Here is an 18,093-nt window from a genome sequence, read left to right as displayed (position 1 = left end):
GTTTGTTATCATTACATGGATCTGTTTCTGCAAGTCGTCTGACATCTTCTATGACTGCAAGATGTTGGTCATATTCATGCTTTTAGTAAATCTTTTCATTTCTGTTTCTACCTCTTTTAAGAAATGCCTTAAACTGTTACTATGTTTTCCCTTCTTTTCCGTTTTCTGTTTTCTGTTTAACTGCTCTACTGAAAGGAAAATTGGATGGAGCTCCAGAAACCAAAAACTGTTTTAGCTGTTAAATTGTATATACATATAATATAAAAATATATATGTATGTATGTATATGTTTTGTATACGTATATAAATATGTATTGTGTATATATATAATTTAATATTTGTAACTTTTTTATTTTATTCTTTTTCTCTTTATTTTAGATAGACAACCAAGAGCTGACTAGCCGTTGGAGCTAGTCCAATGGCTACAACTATAGCCATTGGACTAGCTCCAACAGCTATCTTGTTCTCCTTTGGATGTATATAAAGGAGGTGAACCCCCTTATTTGTAATATGCTTCTTGCATATTTGGACAACAATAAAATAACATTTTTTTATATTGAGAGTCTTCTTTGTGTGTGCCCATTGTGGGTTTTGTGAGTGTGCGCTTTGTGGCTCACTTTTGTGCCTGTCCATTTGGTACCTATTGGTGGGCATTCTTGTTTGTGTTTGAAGACTCTCATTTCCTTACATGATTTCAGAGTCATAGTGTTTTTGATAGTTGGTGACTGACAAACCATATGCCCGTGTTCGTATATTTCTCTTTAAAGATTGACTTGACTCTTTGTTTTGGGTGCTCGTGGATCGCTTCTCAAAGTGTTTGTGGTGCTCAAGTGGACATGCTCGTTCTTTCCTTTTCTCAATATCTTTCTTTCTCGCCTCTTCTCTTCCTCTCTCTCTCTCTTACTCTCCTCTATTCTCATTTGTAACTATGGATGATTAGGAAGGTGTCAGTGTCATGCCCATCAAACTTAACGATACTATCTATGTTATATGGTCTTCTATTATCTATGTTATATGGTCTTCTATTATGAAACATTAAATTTGTGGCAAGGGATTGTGGGAGTTGGTAGATTATGTCTTGGCTTATTAATAGTGTTGATATTAAAAAATGTTATAGTCTTGCAAAATTTAAGCATGCTAATAATGCTTAGAAATACCTCAAAAATATATATTCCTTTAAGGATATTGCATGTGTATAATTTACAAGGCAAGATTTGAACCATGACCCAAGGTGACAAAAGCATTAGGGAGTACTACAATGAGTTATCTGAACTTTGAGAATAGTTGACTCTTCTTGAACTAAGGTAGCATTGTCCTCAAGACATTGAATTGTCAAGACATTGAGCTCCAACAAAAACAAATTGATATGGAGCATTTTTACCAGTTTGTTAATGGACTAAGACCTAAATTGGAATCCACTAAGTCGGCTCTTTTACATAGAGAAAAAATTTCCTCTATTATTGATACTATAGAAGAGCTAAGTATGGAGGAGAATAGGTTGAAGAAGCACAAATGAGTGATAATGATTCTGTTTTGGTCATATCTAGGTTGAAAACTTATACTCGCACCTACAAACCATCTCACTTTGAAAGACAAGGAAATGAGTTGACAATAAAAGAAAATTTATTTGGCATTATTGTCATGAACCGAGACACATTAAACCCTTGTGCCCTAAGTTAAGAAGAAAGGAGGAAAATAAGGTAGCTTTGGTTGGCCCACTTCAAGAAGATAAGGACGTGAGCAACTCGCAAGATACTTTTGTCCAAACTATGTCTTTATCACAATTGGTGGAAGCACTTCAACATTTCCTTAGAGGATCATCCCCTTCAACCTGGTTCACGGTCTCATCCTACTCCAATCCCGATAAATCGCTTTGGCTTCTTGATTGTGGTGTATCCTTTCACATGACCCCCAATTTTGATATATTATCCGAATGTTGGACTAACTCAAGTGCATATAATGTTTTCACTCTCGATGGTACATCTTTTGAAATCAAAGGAATAAAAAATTTTGAAAACTCCAAAAATTAAATATATTTTCAAATTTAATTTAAATCTTTTATTTGATTCTCAAATATCAGACCATGGATGTAATATATCCTTCTCATCTAATGATTGTTGGGTACATGATCATCAGTCAAGGGAGCTAATTAGGAAAGGCTATAGAGGACTCTACTACATGGATTTTTTAGAGATACCCAAAAATACCTTTTGTTGTAATGTCAAAAAATTAGATTTAGACTTATCACAAAAGATTAGGACATCCCAATGTATAAAAAAATTTATATTTTTTAAATTTTAAAAAAATATAATATTGATAATTTTATTTTTTTTAGAGGTAGTCCAACTGCTACAAATATAGTCGTTGGACTAGCTCCAACGGCTATCTTGTTCTCCTTTGAATGTATATAAAGGGGGTGAACCCCCTCATTTGTAATATGCTTCTTGCATACTTGAACAGCAATAAAATAATATGTTTTTATATTGAGAGTCTTCTTTGTGTGTGCCATTGTGGGTTAAGTGTACCCTTTGTGGCTCACTTTTGTGCTTGTCCATTTGGTACCTATTGGTGAACATTCTTGTTTGTATTTGAAGACTGAACATTCTTGTTTGTATTTGAAGACTCTCATTTCCTTCCATTAGCCTCTTGATCTTTTCTAAGGTAATGGTGAAGGTCTCATCTACCACCTGGGTCATCCATGGTTCCAACCTAAACTCAATCATGGACACTTGGATCTATCTACCACCAACTTGTGTCCAACCCAGAGTTGTCAGTCGAGGAAGCGGGAGCGGGAAGCGATATAGGAAGCGGGAAGCGAGGCACTTTCAAAATTTTAAGAAGCGGGAAGCCTGGGACGACTTAGAAGCGAACCAAGAATCGTCTTAGAACTGACTTAGAAGCGACCTAGTAAGCGAGGGAAAAGCAAAAATATAGAAAAAAGAATAAAAATAAAAATAAAAAATACAAAATACAAAAAAAATAAAAATAAAAGGGGGGAAGCGTGCTTCCCATTTTTTTGGTGCGCTTCCCAGCACATTTCGGAAGCGCGACGTTTCGCACTTCCCCACTCTCAAGGGTGCTTCCAGTAACTCTGGTCCAACCCAAACTTGGATCTCCGAGTGCTCACCATGAACTGGCTTGTGTTCATCCTAGGCCCAACCCAGACCTGACCCACATCGAACTGACCCTGGTCTACTCATGTCTGAGTGGAATTCTTCTTTTCATGTTTGGATTCTATCAGAACCATTGAAGAAATCCTAACAGGATGCTTGTCCTTATCATATCCAAACCCGCCAGCAACCAGTTGTACCAGATATGGTCTCAAAGGAACAGGATTTCATATGGACATGTTTAGACCAAAACGATAGGTTGATCTGAGTTAGCTGTGGATTGCTGCCCAGGATGAATTCAGGTGTATTTCGTGTTAAATTGTACTCATCTTTCCTATATATATCTACATATATATAGATTGAGACACACACACACACACACACACACATATATATATATATTATTTTTGTAATACCCACTAGGGGTAAATTTGTTATTTCCCTGTAACACGCATATTCACTTTTTGAATATGCTTTTCCTTTTTCTTATTTTTCTTTTTTACTTTTTCCTTTTTATATAGTTGACAGGGGTCCACATAGAGTCGTTGGACCCCTCCAACGGTCATAAATATGACAGTTGGAGGGGCTCCAACGACTCTATGGGAGCCCCTCCTTGAGTCCCAAATTGTGTATAAATAAGGGGCATTGCCCCATGTATTCTTAAGCTTCTTTGAAGCTCTTTATGAGTAAAGCTCCTATATTTTTTTAGTTTTTCTCTCTTTGTGTTCATTGCCACTTTGTGGCTTGTTGTAGTTTTGCCCATTAGTGGCTATTGTGCTTGTATACTTGTGTGTTTGCTAGTCACTTTGTGACATTATTCTTCTTTCTTAGTGATTCGTGACATTTTGCTAGGTGATCTATGTATTGGTTGGATCCTAGTGTGAGTCAACTCCAGCTTAGTTTAAGCCTTTGTTTTTTTGCTTTTTTTCAAAATTAATCAAAGGTTTTGGATTTTAAGAGAACTCCCTCAGTTTTCTGTTTTGACATCTGATGAGGTGTGAATCTGGAAAACCCTACCTTTTTCCTATCAAAGCACTAAGAAACTGCCAGGTTTAATTGTTTTCTTTTAGCTATTACTTCCTCACATGTGCTTGTTCTTTTGATGAGCAAGCTTCACAGTTGAGCAGAATGACCCTGCTGGGGACGTGGCTAGGGCAAGTAACTAGCCTGGGATAACTTCAGCATCTTTAGTTCTTTTAAACTAATGGCAAAGCTAACTTGGTTGAGGCATCTGAGCACATCTTTCTTGAGTTTGACTCTCATCTAACTCTAAGATGCTTCATCTGATTGGTATTGATTTGGTGCATCCCCAGTAGGATCATGCACACATATGACAATTTGGTTTTGTTCAAATTTATGATTATTTTTCCTTATAGATCGTATGGTCTGATGCAGTGGTGAGAGCATGGAGAATGCATTGCGTGCTTGTTGTAAAGGAATTAAAATAGGAAAAATTCTAATCCACCGTGATGGTGACAATGGCAAACAGGTTGCTTTTGGTTCCCTACCTTATGGACTGATTCATGGAATTGATATCTCACAATAATTTGTCCTCTTTGCCAAAACAGCTTATATATGAGAAGCTTCCCAAAGATATTTCTGAACGCCATGTCCTACTTCTTGATCCAGTTCTTGGAACAGGTGTGTGTGTGTGTGTGTGTGTGTGTGTGTTTTCTGTTTTTCTTATTTTAATGTGTAAACATTGTAAGTTATACATTATGCCAATAGTTTGGGGTCAAAAGTTTCTCAAAATGTACTTCTGGTGAGAAGGGGATTGATAGGGTTGAAGAACACTCAGTCTCATGCCAAGTTGGAGTTCCTCCTGTATATCTACATGTGAATTTTCAGTATGTGAACTTTGTAGAGAGAGAGAGAGAGAGAGAGAGGGAAAGACGTCTTAATCATATTTAGGTCTAATCTCCTCTAGTTTAAATACGGATTAGCCAAAAGAATAAATTTACATATGGGTCCCTCATTATTTAGAAAATACCAAAACACCCTTAAGTATAAATAAAACTTTAAGAGGTCGACTTATCTTAACACTCCCCTTCAAGCTGGAGCATAGATATCAATCATGCTCAGCTTGCCGCAACATTTTGAGAAACTGGACCTGGCAAGAGGCTTTGTAAAAATATCTGCAACTTGATCCTCAAAGATTACATGCTTAGTAGAGATATGTCGAGCTTGAACTATAGCTCTTATGTAGTAGCAGTCAACTTCAATATGTTTTGTCCTCTCATGAAATACCAGATTATTGACTATATATGTAGCCGCCTTGTTATCACACATCATCATCATAGGAGATGAAACCTTCACTTGAAGATCAGTCAGCACAGTTCGAACCCACATCAATTCAGTTGTCGTTTGGGCCATAGCACTATATTCTGATTCGGCACTCGACCTAGCAACCACAGTTTGCTTCTTGCTTCTCCAAGAAATTAAGTTAACTCCCACAAATGCACAGAATCCTGTGGTATATTTCCTATCCTCTATAGACCCAGCATAACCAGCATCAGAGTAAGCAACTACCTCTAGGGTACCCCCTTTCTTGAATAATAACCCTTTTTTCAGGTGAAGATTTTAAGTACCTGAGTATCATCATTGTAGCATTTCAGTGTACCTCAGTCGGTTTGTCCATGAATTGGCTAACCTTGCTTACAGCCAAAGCAATATCGGGTCTAGTTACTGTCACATATAGTAACTTCCCTACCAATGAGCGATAGCTCCTGCTATCAACAGGTTTTGACCCCTCATCCAATAAATGAACTTTGTGATCCATGGGAATATTTGTTGGTTTAGCTCCCAACATTTCTGTCTCTTTTAATAAATCAAGAACATACTTCCATTGAGACAAAACCACGCCCTCACTGCTCTTGGCCACTTCTATGCCCAGAAAGTATCTAAGTGGACCAAGGTCTTTTGTAACAAAATATTTTTGAAGATGAGCCTTTGTAGATGCAATATCTTTCATGTTATCTCCTGTAAGGATGATGTCATCCATATATACCACCATAATGACTAGGTCTGAGTTAGTTTTCTTAATAAATAATGTGTGGTCTGACGCGGACCTATTAAAACCAAACTTTGACATCATATCAAACCACTTTTGAAACCATGCACGAGGACTTTGCTTTAGACCATATATTGCCTTTCTTAATTTGCACACCTTCTGACACTCCCCCTCAACCTCAAACGCAGGAGGTTGTTGCATGTATACTATCTCAGACAGATCCCCATATAGGAATGCATTTTTCAAATCTAGTTGACAGAATCTCCATCCATGGTGAACAACTACTGAGAGAACAAGACGGATGGTGCCCATTCGTGCGACGGGAGAAAATGTATCAAAGAAATCAATACCATATGTCTGAGTATACCCTTTTGTTACTAACCTGACCTTGTATCTTTCTGAGTTGTACTTAATGGTATATACCCATTTGCATCCAACAATGTCTGTATCCAATGGGGGATCAACAAGGTCACATATCTGTTGAGACAGTAAAACATGCATTTCATCTTGCATAGCCTGCTTCCACCTGCTATCGAGTATTGCCTTTTGATAACTCAGAGGAATAGTTTCAATAGATAAGGCTGAAATAAATGCTTTCATCTGATTACCAATTCTGGCATCTGACATAAATTGAGACATAGGATATAAGGTACATTGTCGTGTCCCCTTTCGTAGAGCGATTGGCCTGTTATCATCAACATGAATGTCATTGCTATCAGGAGAAGAAGAAGATGGAGACACTGGAGGAGGTGGAGCTCTACGCACATACACCAATGGAGGATTGTGAAACCGTGGAATTAAAGGTGGAGTTGGATTCGGTAATGGGGGCACCAATTCCAAAGGAAAAGGAGGAACAGGAAGAGGAAATGAGTCATCTTGATAAGCTTGCAATTGAGCACCAGTACTAGAATAATATGGAAGAGACTCCAAGAAGGATACATCCGCACTGACATACTCCCGACGGGAAATCGGATCATAACATCGATACCCCTTTTGATTTTTTGGATAGCCTATAAACATACACTTAGTGGCTTAAGTGACTAATTTATCATGGTCAGGTCCGAGTCAGTGCACAAAACAAACGCACCCAAATACCTTGGGCGAAAGAGAGAAGAGAGGTACATTAGGATACAGGATTTGCAAAGGAATTTGGTCTTCCACGGATGATGAAGGCATGCGGTTGATCAAATAACAAGTTGTGATAACCGCATCACCCCAATATGAAGCAGGAACATTGGATTCAATCATAAGGGTGCGGGCTACATCAAGGAGGTGACTGTGTTTTCGCTCAGCCACCCCATTTTGTTTGGAAGTATAGGCACAAGTGGTTTGAGGTTGAATGCCATGGTCTCGATAAAATTGCAACAGTGCTTTGGTTTTAAACTCAAAGGCATTATCAGTGCGGATAATCTTGACAACAGATTCAAATTGAGTTTTTATTTCAATAACTAATGATTTGAGGATACTAGGAACTTCAGATCTTTTTTTTTATTAAGAACACCCAAGACAACCTAGAAAAATCATCGACAATAACAAGATAATAACGACATTGGGTCCTGGTAGGAATCTTACTAGGATCTCATACATCCGCATGAAGAAGTTCAAAGACCTTATGACTGGACTGACTCTGACTAGAAGGAAACGAACTTCGATGATGCTTGCCCAACTGACATGCTTCACACTGGAATGATGTAGTAGACGAAATTTGAGGAATGACACGACGAAGCTTCGACAAAGAAGGATGTCCAAGACGACGATGCCACTGAACAGGACTCGAGGAAGAATCGACTGCAGCATAAATGTTTCCCATAGGGTGATGTAGATAGTAGACTCCATTTTCTTCATAGCCTCAACCAATCTTCTTTCCCATCAGCAAATCTTGAAAATGACAGCACAAAGGATCAATATCACTCTACAATTTAACTCTTTTGTAAGGCAACTCACTGAGTAAACTTTGAGGAAATGAAGGAGCATGAAAGACATTTTTCAACTGCAAGGAAGAGGATATAGAAACATTTTCCTGACTGATAACCGGGGAGCTATGTCACACGGACTCGGCTAGGGAGGCGCCGCACCCGAGTCGACATGCCCCGACACCGGTGCGGACACAAGTGCGGCTTCGGACACGGCTCAGACTCGGTCAACGCCGAGTCAGACTCGGTCAACGAGTCGAGGCCGAGTCCGTCCTTGTTTTGGACTCGGTCAACGTTGACTGAGTCCAAAAATATCCTTTTTTAGGGCAAAAAACAAAATATATATTGTAATGAAGTGCCAAATGAAAAGAGCAACGTCTCCAAGTGAAAGCACGGAAGCACGCACATACACAAGATGCCACTAAAGGGCAAAATAAACCACAAAAGTGGTCAAGCACAAAAAGAAGATAAAAAATATATCTCACTTCATAGAATGCTTCAAAAGAAGCTTAAGGAATACATGGGGCTGAGCCCCTTATTTATACACAGCAAGGGACCCAAGGAGGGGCTCCCATAGAGTCGTTGGAGCCCCTCCAACGGTCATATTTATGACCGTTGGAGGGGTCCAACGACTCTATGTGGACCCCTCTCTAATGTAAAAAAGGAAAAAGTAAAAAAATACAAAAAGGAAAAAGAAAAAAAGGAAAAAGAAAGAAAGGAAAAAGCATATCAAGGATATGCGTGTACAGGTGAAATGACAGAAATACCCCTGTGGGGTTTTACAATATATATATATATATATTTATATATATAGATAGACACGTAGACATATATATATATCATATATATGTATATGTGTCGTAATCGATATATATAGATATATATATATATATAAATATACATCATATTTTAACACCCCCCCTCAAACACACGGTGAAATCACCGAGAGTTTGCTAAGGAGGAAATAGAAGCGAGGCGAAGGCAAGGCTTTGGTGAAGAAGTCCGCCAACTGATATTCGGTAGGAACATATGGGAGTTGAATGGTGCCACGTAGGAACTCATCTCGAACATAATGACAGTCCATCTCAATATGCTTCGTTCGTTCGTGAAAAGTGTGATTGCTAGCGATATAAATGGAGCTCTTGTTGTCACAGCATAGCTTTGAGGGAGTTGAGAATGAGACACCCATATCTTTAAGTAAGCTTCTTAACCATATAATCTCAGTTGTGGTGGTGGCCATCGCACGATATTCAGCTTCAGTAGATGAGAGAGAAACTTTACGCTGCTTTTTACACCTCCAGGAGATAAGTGACTCCCCAAGAAACACACAATAACCTGTGGTAGAAATACGATCATCGGGGTTACCCCCCCAATCAGAGTCAGTATACGCAAGTAAAGTAAGAGGTGAAGAAGAGGATAAGAATACTCCCTTAGTTATGGAATCTTTTAGATATCTGATAATCCTCATCACTGCTGCCATGTGAGTGGTGGTAGGAGCAGTCTGAAATTGGCTTGCACTATGAACTGCATGGGAAATGTCAGGCCTGGTAATAGATAAATATGTTAATGATCCAATCAATTGACGATAAGGCGTGGGATCTGCTAAAGGAGTGCCATCATTGGCTCTCATCTTGGCATTGATCACTTCTGGAGTCTCCACCCTTTTGTCATCTGTTAGCCCAGACCTAGCAATAATATCAGAGGCAAGCTTCATCTGAGATAGGACATACCCCTTGGGTGAGTATGCAACTTCAATTCCTAAGAAATACCTCAAAAAACCCAGATCAGACATATCAAAATTTTTCTTAAGAATATTTTTAATAAGATCAATACCTTTCTTATCATTACCTGTGATAATCATATCATCAACATATAATAACAAAATGGTTATGTATTCATTAGAGGATTTAACAAACAAAGCAGTATCAGTGTAACATGAGGAAAAACCATTATCAAGAACTACTTTGCTAAAGAGATCATACCATGCTTTTGGCGCTTGTTTTAACCCATAAAGAGCTTTGTTTAATTTTAGAATATTGCCTTTCCCAATTTCAAGACCCGGCGGAGGATCCATAAGAACTTCTTCACATAAAGTTCCATTTAAGAAAGCATTTTTAACATCAAGTTGGTATATAGGCCATTGTTTGATGGATGCTAAAGCAATTAAGGTTCGTACACTAGTCATTCTGGCCACGGGAGCAAAAGTTTCTTCATAATCAATCCCATATTCTTGGGCATAGCCTTTTGCTACCAAACGAGCTTTGTATCTTTCAAGAGACCCATTACTTTTAGTTTTGACTTTATATACCCATCTACACCCAATTGCCTTCTTCCCTAAAGGTTGAGGAATAATGCTCCAGGTTTGGGCCTTGTTAAGAGCCTCTAATTCGATTTTCATGGCTTCAATCCAATGTGGGTGATCTTTAGCTTCCTTGAAAGATGTAGGTTCGTGATACGAATGTATTAACATAAGACAGGCCCTATAATTTGGAGAAAAAGATTCATAGGACACAAACTTTTGTGGTGGCCTACTGGTACGAGAAGATCTCCTAGGTAGATTGTTGTTAGTAGATTCTTCTAAAGAGAAGTCTTGAGAGTATCTGTCAATAGCAGGTTGATGTTCATTTCCTATCCGTCGGGTATAAACATTTATATCATTAAGGTTTTCATTTTGGGAGGTATTGTCATGTTGTTGTATATTATAATGTGAAATTCCATCACAACTAGTATCACAAGAAATAGCCTCAGGAGACTCAAATCTAGGAGCTAAGTCAAATAGAAAAGAATAATCGATGTCTTCCTTAGATGTGTGGATATCGAAACCATTTTGTTCTTCAATAAAGTTTACATTTCTCGACACATATAATTTATTGTTTCGAATATCAAAACATCTATAGCCTTTTTGATTCTCACCATAGCCAATGAATACACATTCAATAGCTTTAGGTGACAACTTATCTTGTCCTAAACTAAGTACAAAACATTTGCATCCAAAGATTCTTAATCTATTAAAATCGGGAGTAATTTTAAATAATTTTTCAAAGGGCGAAACATTTTTCAAAGAGGAAGAGGGCATACGATTCACAAGATATGTTGCGGTAAGAAGAGCTTCGGCCCAAAAGTTTTTAGGAACACATTTAGACACAATAAGAGTTCTTGTGGTTTCAATTAAATGCCTATGTTTCCTTTCCGCAAGACCATTTTGTTGCGGAGTTTTAGGACAAGATCTTTGGTGCAAAATTTCATTTGTTTTAAAATAATTTTGGAAGTCTTTAGACATGTATTCTCCTCCTGAGTCGGATCTAAAAATGGCTATATTGTGTTGGAATTGATTTTGAACAAGAGCGTGAAACTCTTTAAAATTAGTGAAGACATCAGATTTATTCTTGATAATATAAACCCATGTGTATCTAGTAAAATCATCAATAAAAGAAACATAATAAGAGAAGCCTCCTTTGGACATAATGGGTGCCGGTCCCCATACATCGGAATGCACAAGTTCAAAAGGCCTTTTTGACACAAAATTGCTATGAGAATATGGAAGAGAGTGAATTTTCCCAAGAATACAATCATTGCATGTAAATGTATTTGTATTACAAAATTTTTCCAAAAATGGAAAAAGGTACAATTTGGAAATACTAGGGTGCCCAAGTCTCTTATGCCAAGTCTCAATATCTTTGGATTGAACATGATTACAAAATGATTTGGATGGCAAAGACAAAAAATCCATATAGTAAAGGTCCCCTCTTCTATGGCCTTGCCCAATCCGCTTCCCGGACCGGAGATCCTGCACATAGCAATGGGTTGGTGAAAAAGAGACATTACACTCAAAATCGGTGATTTGAGAGACGGAGAAAAGATTTAGATTAAGTTTTGGGATGATTCGGATTTTGGGAACAAAAAATTCTTTGTTTTGGTCATAAATTTTCTCAAGGTTTCCAATACCCTCAACATTTAAAGAAGTTCCATCGGCGGTGGATACATATGATTTAAACTTATTGAGACTTGGTTTTGACAAAAGTGATGCATTTGGAGTCATATGGAAAGAGGCACCCGAATCAAGAATCCAAGAAGACATACCTGGGAAAGAAGAGATGGCGGCACCAGAAGTGGAAGGTGAGGATGATGATGTAGAGGCGTTCATCTTCATAAATTGTTGGAGAGTTTCGGTTAGATGAGCGATGGAATCCTTTATGTCACCATCCTTCTTTGAATCTTCATTGATGTTTGAAGGAGTTTCTCCCACAGAAGCTACCTTCTTCTTGAATTTAGGGCAATCGGGACGAATATGGCCCGGTTCATTACAATTATGACAAATGATTTTCCTTCCTCCACCATTGTTCTTCCAAAAATGTGGTGGTTTATATGATCTTACATTGTTGCCGGGTCTAGACACGGCATGTACTTCATCAACATCCCTTTTTAAGGCCAAACGGGTTTCTTCTTGACATAAATCGGCCAAAATATCACTTAGAGGAGTAGAGGCTCTATGAAGTAGAGATCCTCTAAGTTGTTCAAATTCGGGACGAAGCCCATGAATAAATTGAAAGAACCTCTCTTTTTCCATTTGCTCTTGTCTCATAGCAATAGCACTTCCTTCCCATTGAGGTTCGAGAAGGACAAGTTCATCCCATAAAGAGGATAGAGCACTATAGTAGTCTCTAATGCTCATATCACCTTGCTTGGTAGCTCTTACCTTTTCTTGAAGAAAAAAATGCCTAGCAAGGTCTCTTTGAGTGTACATACCTTTCATGAAAAACCATGTTTCATTAGCCTTCTTGAATTTAGCAAGATTTGCACAAATCTTCAATTCGACGTTATTCATGAACCACGCTAAGATTTTAGCATGTTCACTTTCCCAATCTTCCATTTTAGAAGAGTAATCAAGAATAGCCTTTTCTTTTTCTTCTTCATTTAAGGCTTTTTCTTCACCTCCTTCAAATTTAGTTAACTTAAGTTGTGGTTCCGGAATGGTTCCACATACATAACCCCAAAGCCTTTTACCTTTGAGATTATTCTCCATAGCGGCCGCCCACATACGATAATTGGTCCCATCCAATTTGAATGAGAGATCGATTTTTGCATCTTTGTTGGCCATTAGAAGAAAAATTTATAAGACAAGAGAGAGGAGAGGTATTACTTGTCAATGGAGGATCCAATGAAGCCTTCTTAGCCAAGGCTCTGATACCATGTAATGAAGTGCCAAATGAAAAGAGCAACGTCTCCAAGTGAAAGCACGGAAGCACGCACATACACAAGATGCCACTAAAGGGCAAAATAAACCACAAAAGTGGTCAAGCACAAAAAGAAGATAAAAAATATATCTCACTTCATAGAATGCTTCAAAAGAAGCTTAAGGAATACATGGGGCTGAGCCCCTTATTTATACACAGCAAGGGACCCAAGGAGGGGCTCCCATAGAGTCGTTGGAGCCCCTCCAACGGTCATATTTATGACCGTTGGAGGGGTCCAACGACTCTATGTGGACCCCTCTCTAATGTAAAAAAGGAAAAAGTAAAAAAATACAAAAAGGAAAAAGAAAAAAAGGAAAAAGAAAGAAAGGAAAAAGCATATCAAGGATATGCGTGTACAGGTGAAATGACAGAAATACCCCTGTGGGGTTTTACAATATATATATATATATTTATATATATAGATAGACACGTAGACATATATATATATATATCATATATATGTATATTTGTCGTAATCGATATATATAGATATATATATATATAAATATACATCATATTTTAACATATATATATATAAAATATATAACCAGACTGTGCAACTGCATTGCACAGAGACTATGCACAGTCACAGGATGCATTGCACAGACTGCATTGCACAGTCTGTGCAACTGTTAACGTATACAGCAAGATATTTGGTACTCACTTGAAATGTTATCAACATCAAGACACATGATCTTAGCCGTGTCCCCTAATGGGCTATAGTTAACTTATTATTGTTATATATATATATATATATAGCTGAGTCCTCGTGTCCAAAATTTTTGAAATTGCGCCGCACCCGTGTCGCACCCGCACCCATGTGACATGGCCGGGGAGGAACTCCCATCAACTAATGAGACTCCCCGATGTGCAGTAATAGCCTTTAGATCTGAAAAATTTTGAGTTTTCATATAGATGTCTAGATGCACCAGAGTCAATAATCCATTTACTATCATAGGGAGAAAGATGGTCTCCGGTAGAGTAGGCCACACCAGCTACAGGAGAAGAGGAACTTGAAGGACGATAAGAGACCAACTCCTCATATTTTGCACAGCTAAGAGTGATAGATTCACTAGGAGAATTGGTTTCATGCTCCACCTCTTGTTTTGTAGCATTAGCTTTTGGAACATTTGGCTTCAATGGAGAAAATGTAGGCCGTCCATGTTTATCCCAGCAACGATCTTCTAAATGTCCTGATTTTCCACAATAGGTACATTGGAGTTTACTTCTACCTCCCATACCTCTTTCACGACCTCTGCCTCTAACATTCATAGTATTTCCTCGTCCATGACTAGATGGAACAGCTAAAGCAGATGATTGAGATGCAGGTTGAGATTGTGGAAGAGAGATGGCAAGTCTACTCAATCGATTGTATGCATCAGCAAGAGTAGGAACATCAGACCCGATCAACATTTGGACTTTTGCAACTGAGAACTCTGACGATAGGCCTGTGAGGAACCGAACAACCATAGTCTGTTATTGATGATCCTTTTGTTTTTAGCAACACAGAGGCCTATGAGCATTCAGTCTTTCAAAGGCAGCCTTAACAGAGGCATAGTACTGGGCCAAGGATTGATCACCTTGCTGCAAATTATATATTTCTTATTCAACTTGGAGAATACGATTCACATTAGTCTCTTAAGAGTACGTATCTCGAAGAGTGTCCCACATCTATTTAGCCGTATTGTAATAAATTAAGCCATCTGCAATATGAGATTCAATGTTATTCATGATCCATGACATAACAATGTCATTATCTTCTTTCCAAGTATTATATTTTTCTGTTTTATCATTTGGTTCAGATTCCAACAAAATATGTTTTCTACGATGTTCAGACACGGACATCATAAATGTTCTGGACCACCTTGCATAGTTTGTTTCATTTAATTTCACGGAAGAACCATATAAGAAAGGATTGGCGAAGGCTTTATATTCCCCAATAGCCTCATTCTTATAAGCAAATTTTTGAACTTCACCCATAATGAATAACACGAACTAAGGAGCCACAACCAATATCGCTGCTGCAATAGATGTCCACGTGCACACAAAAAAAGTTGTCACAGTTCGTAAATGATCTGCTCCACAATATACAGATCCACTATGGTGATTTGCCTTCACCACGACACCCAGATCTGTGATCAGATCTGAACCAACCAGGACATAAGATAAAAACCATATGCAGATCCACGGTAACATATGATAAAAATAAACTGACGATATAAGCTTTTTAATCTTCACAGCAACCTGAACATACGATCAGATCCAAAAGAATATGCAGATCCACGACTATATAAGAATCCCTTTTTTTTCGACAACCAGAACATACAAAAAAAAATTATGGCCCACGACAAATCTGGTCGTCACCCACTTCACGACATCATTACTGCACCTGTACCTGTATCCACTAGATTTGGTCGACCGAAACCCATATTTCCACCACGACTTTTAGATCTGATTACAGATCTGAGTCATGACTTTTGTCAGACTACAGATCCGTTATCAGATCTGTACCACTCGGTTCAAAAAAAAATATTGACCGAACACACCTTAGATCTGATCCCCTTCACACGATCTGGTACCCTTCACGCAAGCTTTGGTGCAGACCCTGAAATCACGCTCCCAAGGCCGATGGCTTTGATACCATGTAGAAAGAGAGATAGAGAGAGACATCTTAATCATATTTAGGTCTAATCTCTAGTTTAAATAGAGATTAGCCAAAAGAATAAATTTACATATGGGTCCCTCATTATTTAGAAAATACCAAAACAACTTTAAGTATAAATAAAACTTTAAGAGGTCGACTTATCTTAACAAACTTGTGTCCGCTTGTATATGCATCTTTGTCTTCATGCATCTGCCTAACACACCTCTTTACAATATTTTTTTCTACATGTTATGTCGACAATCATAGACTGATTCACAGGATTCAAGTGGTAAATTTTTCACCCCAAGGGGGGTTGGCCTTGTGGGTGGGATCTTGGCTGCGTGACCGGCAGTCATGGTTCGGTTCCCATGGGTGTCACCCCTCTGCCCAAGATACCCAGTATAAGCTCCGGGGATAGGGGTCCTAGCCTCAGTGTTTTATGCCACCAGCTTGATGACTGTAGGTATGGCAGGCTGAGCTAGCCCGACCAGGTCTTCGTGTTCGGTGCAGTTTCTTCTGGTTAAAAAAAAAGTGGTACATTTTTCATTATCTGGAGTTTTTACCTGGTAGTGCTCTGCTTCCCCCACTTCTTTTAATAACATAAAACTGAGTGTATGGCGTAATTTGGACTTCAGAGTACTTAATTTGACCAAATTGTCATTGGTTTCACAGTTTTCTTTAAATAATACACATTTTGTTGAAGCCTTACGAGGTAAGGTGTTGTTGGAAAGAAAAGAAATGGAGGAGGCCTAGTTGTATTATGGAAAAAAAAATCAAGCTCGTGTTGTACCTAGTTTCTTCAAGTTGTTGCTCTGTTGTTTCATAGGATATCATTCTTTGTTGAAATTCTTTAAAATGGAGATTCAATTATAAATGAATTGCTTCGTTGTGTGAACAAGGTAATTCTGCCAATCAGGCGATTGAACTTCTCATACAGAAAGGCGTTCCAGAAAGCCAAATAATTTTTCTTAATCTCATTTCGGTAAGATTTTCCTTTTTTTTACTTATTCCTCCTTTGGTGGGAACATATGACATTTGATTTGCAAATTTCAGCTTTGGTATGCTCTAGACATTTCATATTTAATTTGTTGGTACGCTGCAACATTTCAGGCTCCTGAGGGGATTCATACAGTTTGCAGACGATTTCCATCCTTAAAAATTGTAACTTCAGAAATTGATGTAGCATTAAACAAAGAATTCCGTGTCATTCCTGGGATGGGTGAATTTGGTGACCGCTATTTTGGCACAGATGATTAGTATTTCGTATCATACAGCATTGGTAACTCCCTCTCTTTCGTGTTTTGCAGTCGTCTTCCCAGATCTATCTGTCTTGATTGGAAAATTTTAACCTAAATAGCATGTGTTATGTTCTTGTTTCAATTTTGAAAATATACTTGGATTATCTTCCTTCTTTGATGTTTCAGTGCATGTTGATTTTTCTGCGGCAACAGATGTCCTGCTGCCAGCAGAATGTCAGACAGTCCTTTCAGTAAGGTGCAAACATGATGCTCTGTTGAGTTGATAGTGAGGAAAATCATATGATTATTGCATATTACTTAGCCCGACTCCAGAATGAAGCGAGGGTTTTGTATGTGTTTTTTAGTTTGACAAATTTTTAGATTTATCCCATTTTACTCCCAGATGTAAAGGATGCACATTGCGGAATTTGATTCTTCTGGAATTTTTATGCTGAGGATGCTAAACCATTCTTCTTTTCAATAAATAGAAATTATGTAGATCTTAAATCTATGTTTTTCACTGCTGATGTGTTAGTGCTGGCAATCTTGGTTTTGTGTTGCCCAGTAGATATTGAAAAACAAGCATATATGTGAAATTGACCGAATCTGCTTCAGTTGTCTGACAAACCAAATATTTCATTACCTGGATTTCGGTAAATGACCAGTTTAAGGGTGAAATTGGTTGGGTTCTGTTGGGCGTCAGATCCAAATCTGGCGCTTTTCTCAAATACAGATCTAAAACTATGTTCTTATTGTGTATTCATATCAGATCTGGATGTAATGGAGTTTGAATTTTGATTCAGATTTGAGTTAACATTTTTTGTTTGCCTAGGTTGAAACCAGACATGATCCAGCTAAAATCCAACCTGTTTTCATCCTTATTTTGGTTGGATTAGCTAAATGGTCATATCTGGTTTTCATAACCGTATCAAGAAAAAAAATGA

General features: G+C 38.1%; 1 protein-coding gene across 2 annotated transcripts in view; it reads left to right on the top strand.

Moving 5' to 3' along the window:
- LOC149840581 (uridine/cytidine kinase UKL1, chloroplastic-like) overlaps nucleotides 1-17,656 on the top strand; it is a 77,404-nt gene extending 59,748 nt beyond the window's left edge. Inside the window, exons 11-15 of one of the 2 annotated variants that reach the window (XM_090003216.1) lie at nucleotides 4,506-4,599; nucleotides 4,679-4,751; nucleotides 16,811-16,893; nucleotides 17,022-17,190; nucleotides 17,363-17,656. In XM_090003216.1, coding sequence (XP_089859342.1) covers nucleotides 4,506-4,599; nucleotides 4,679-4,751; nucleotides 16,811-16,893; nucleotides 17,022-17,168 — 397 coding nt within the window. In that variant the 3' untranslated portion in view covers nucleotides 17,169-17,190; nucleotides 17,363-17,656. Of the gene's footprint in view, nucleotides 1-4,505; nucleotides 4,600-4,678; nucleotides 4,752-16,810; nucleotides 16,894-17,021; nucleotides 17,191-17,335 lie in introns of both variants that reach the window. The other variant, XM_090003215.1, reaches the window with a different exon arrangement.
- Nucleotides 17,657-18,093: the final 437 nt, after the last annotated feature.

The sequence above is a fragment of the Nuphar pumila genome, chromosome 4 (assembly GCF_984573655.1).
Source record: "Nuphar pumila chromosome 4, dmNupPumi1.hap1.1, whole genome shotgun sequence".
Lineage (NCBI taxonomy): Eukaryota > Viridiplantae > Streptophyta > Magnoliopsida > Nymphaeales > Nymphaeaceae > Nuphar > Nuphar pumila.
The sequence above is the reverse complement of the archived record's forward strand: the minus strand, read 5'-3'. Positions and strand labels throughout refer to the sequence as shown.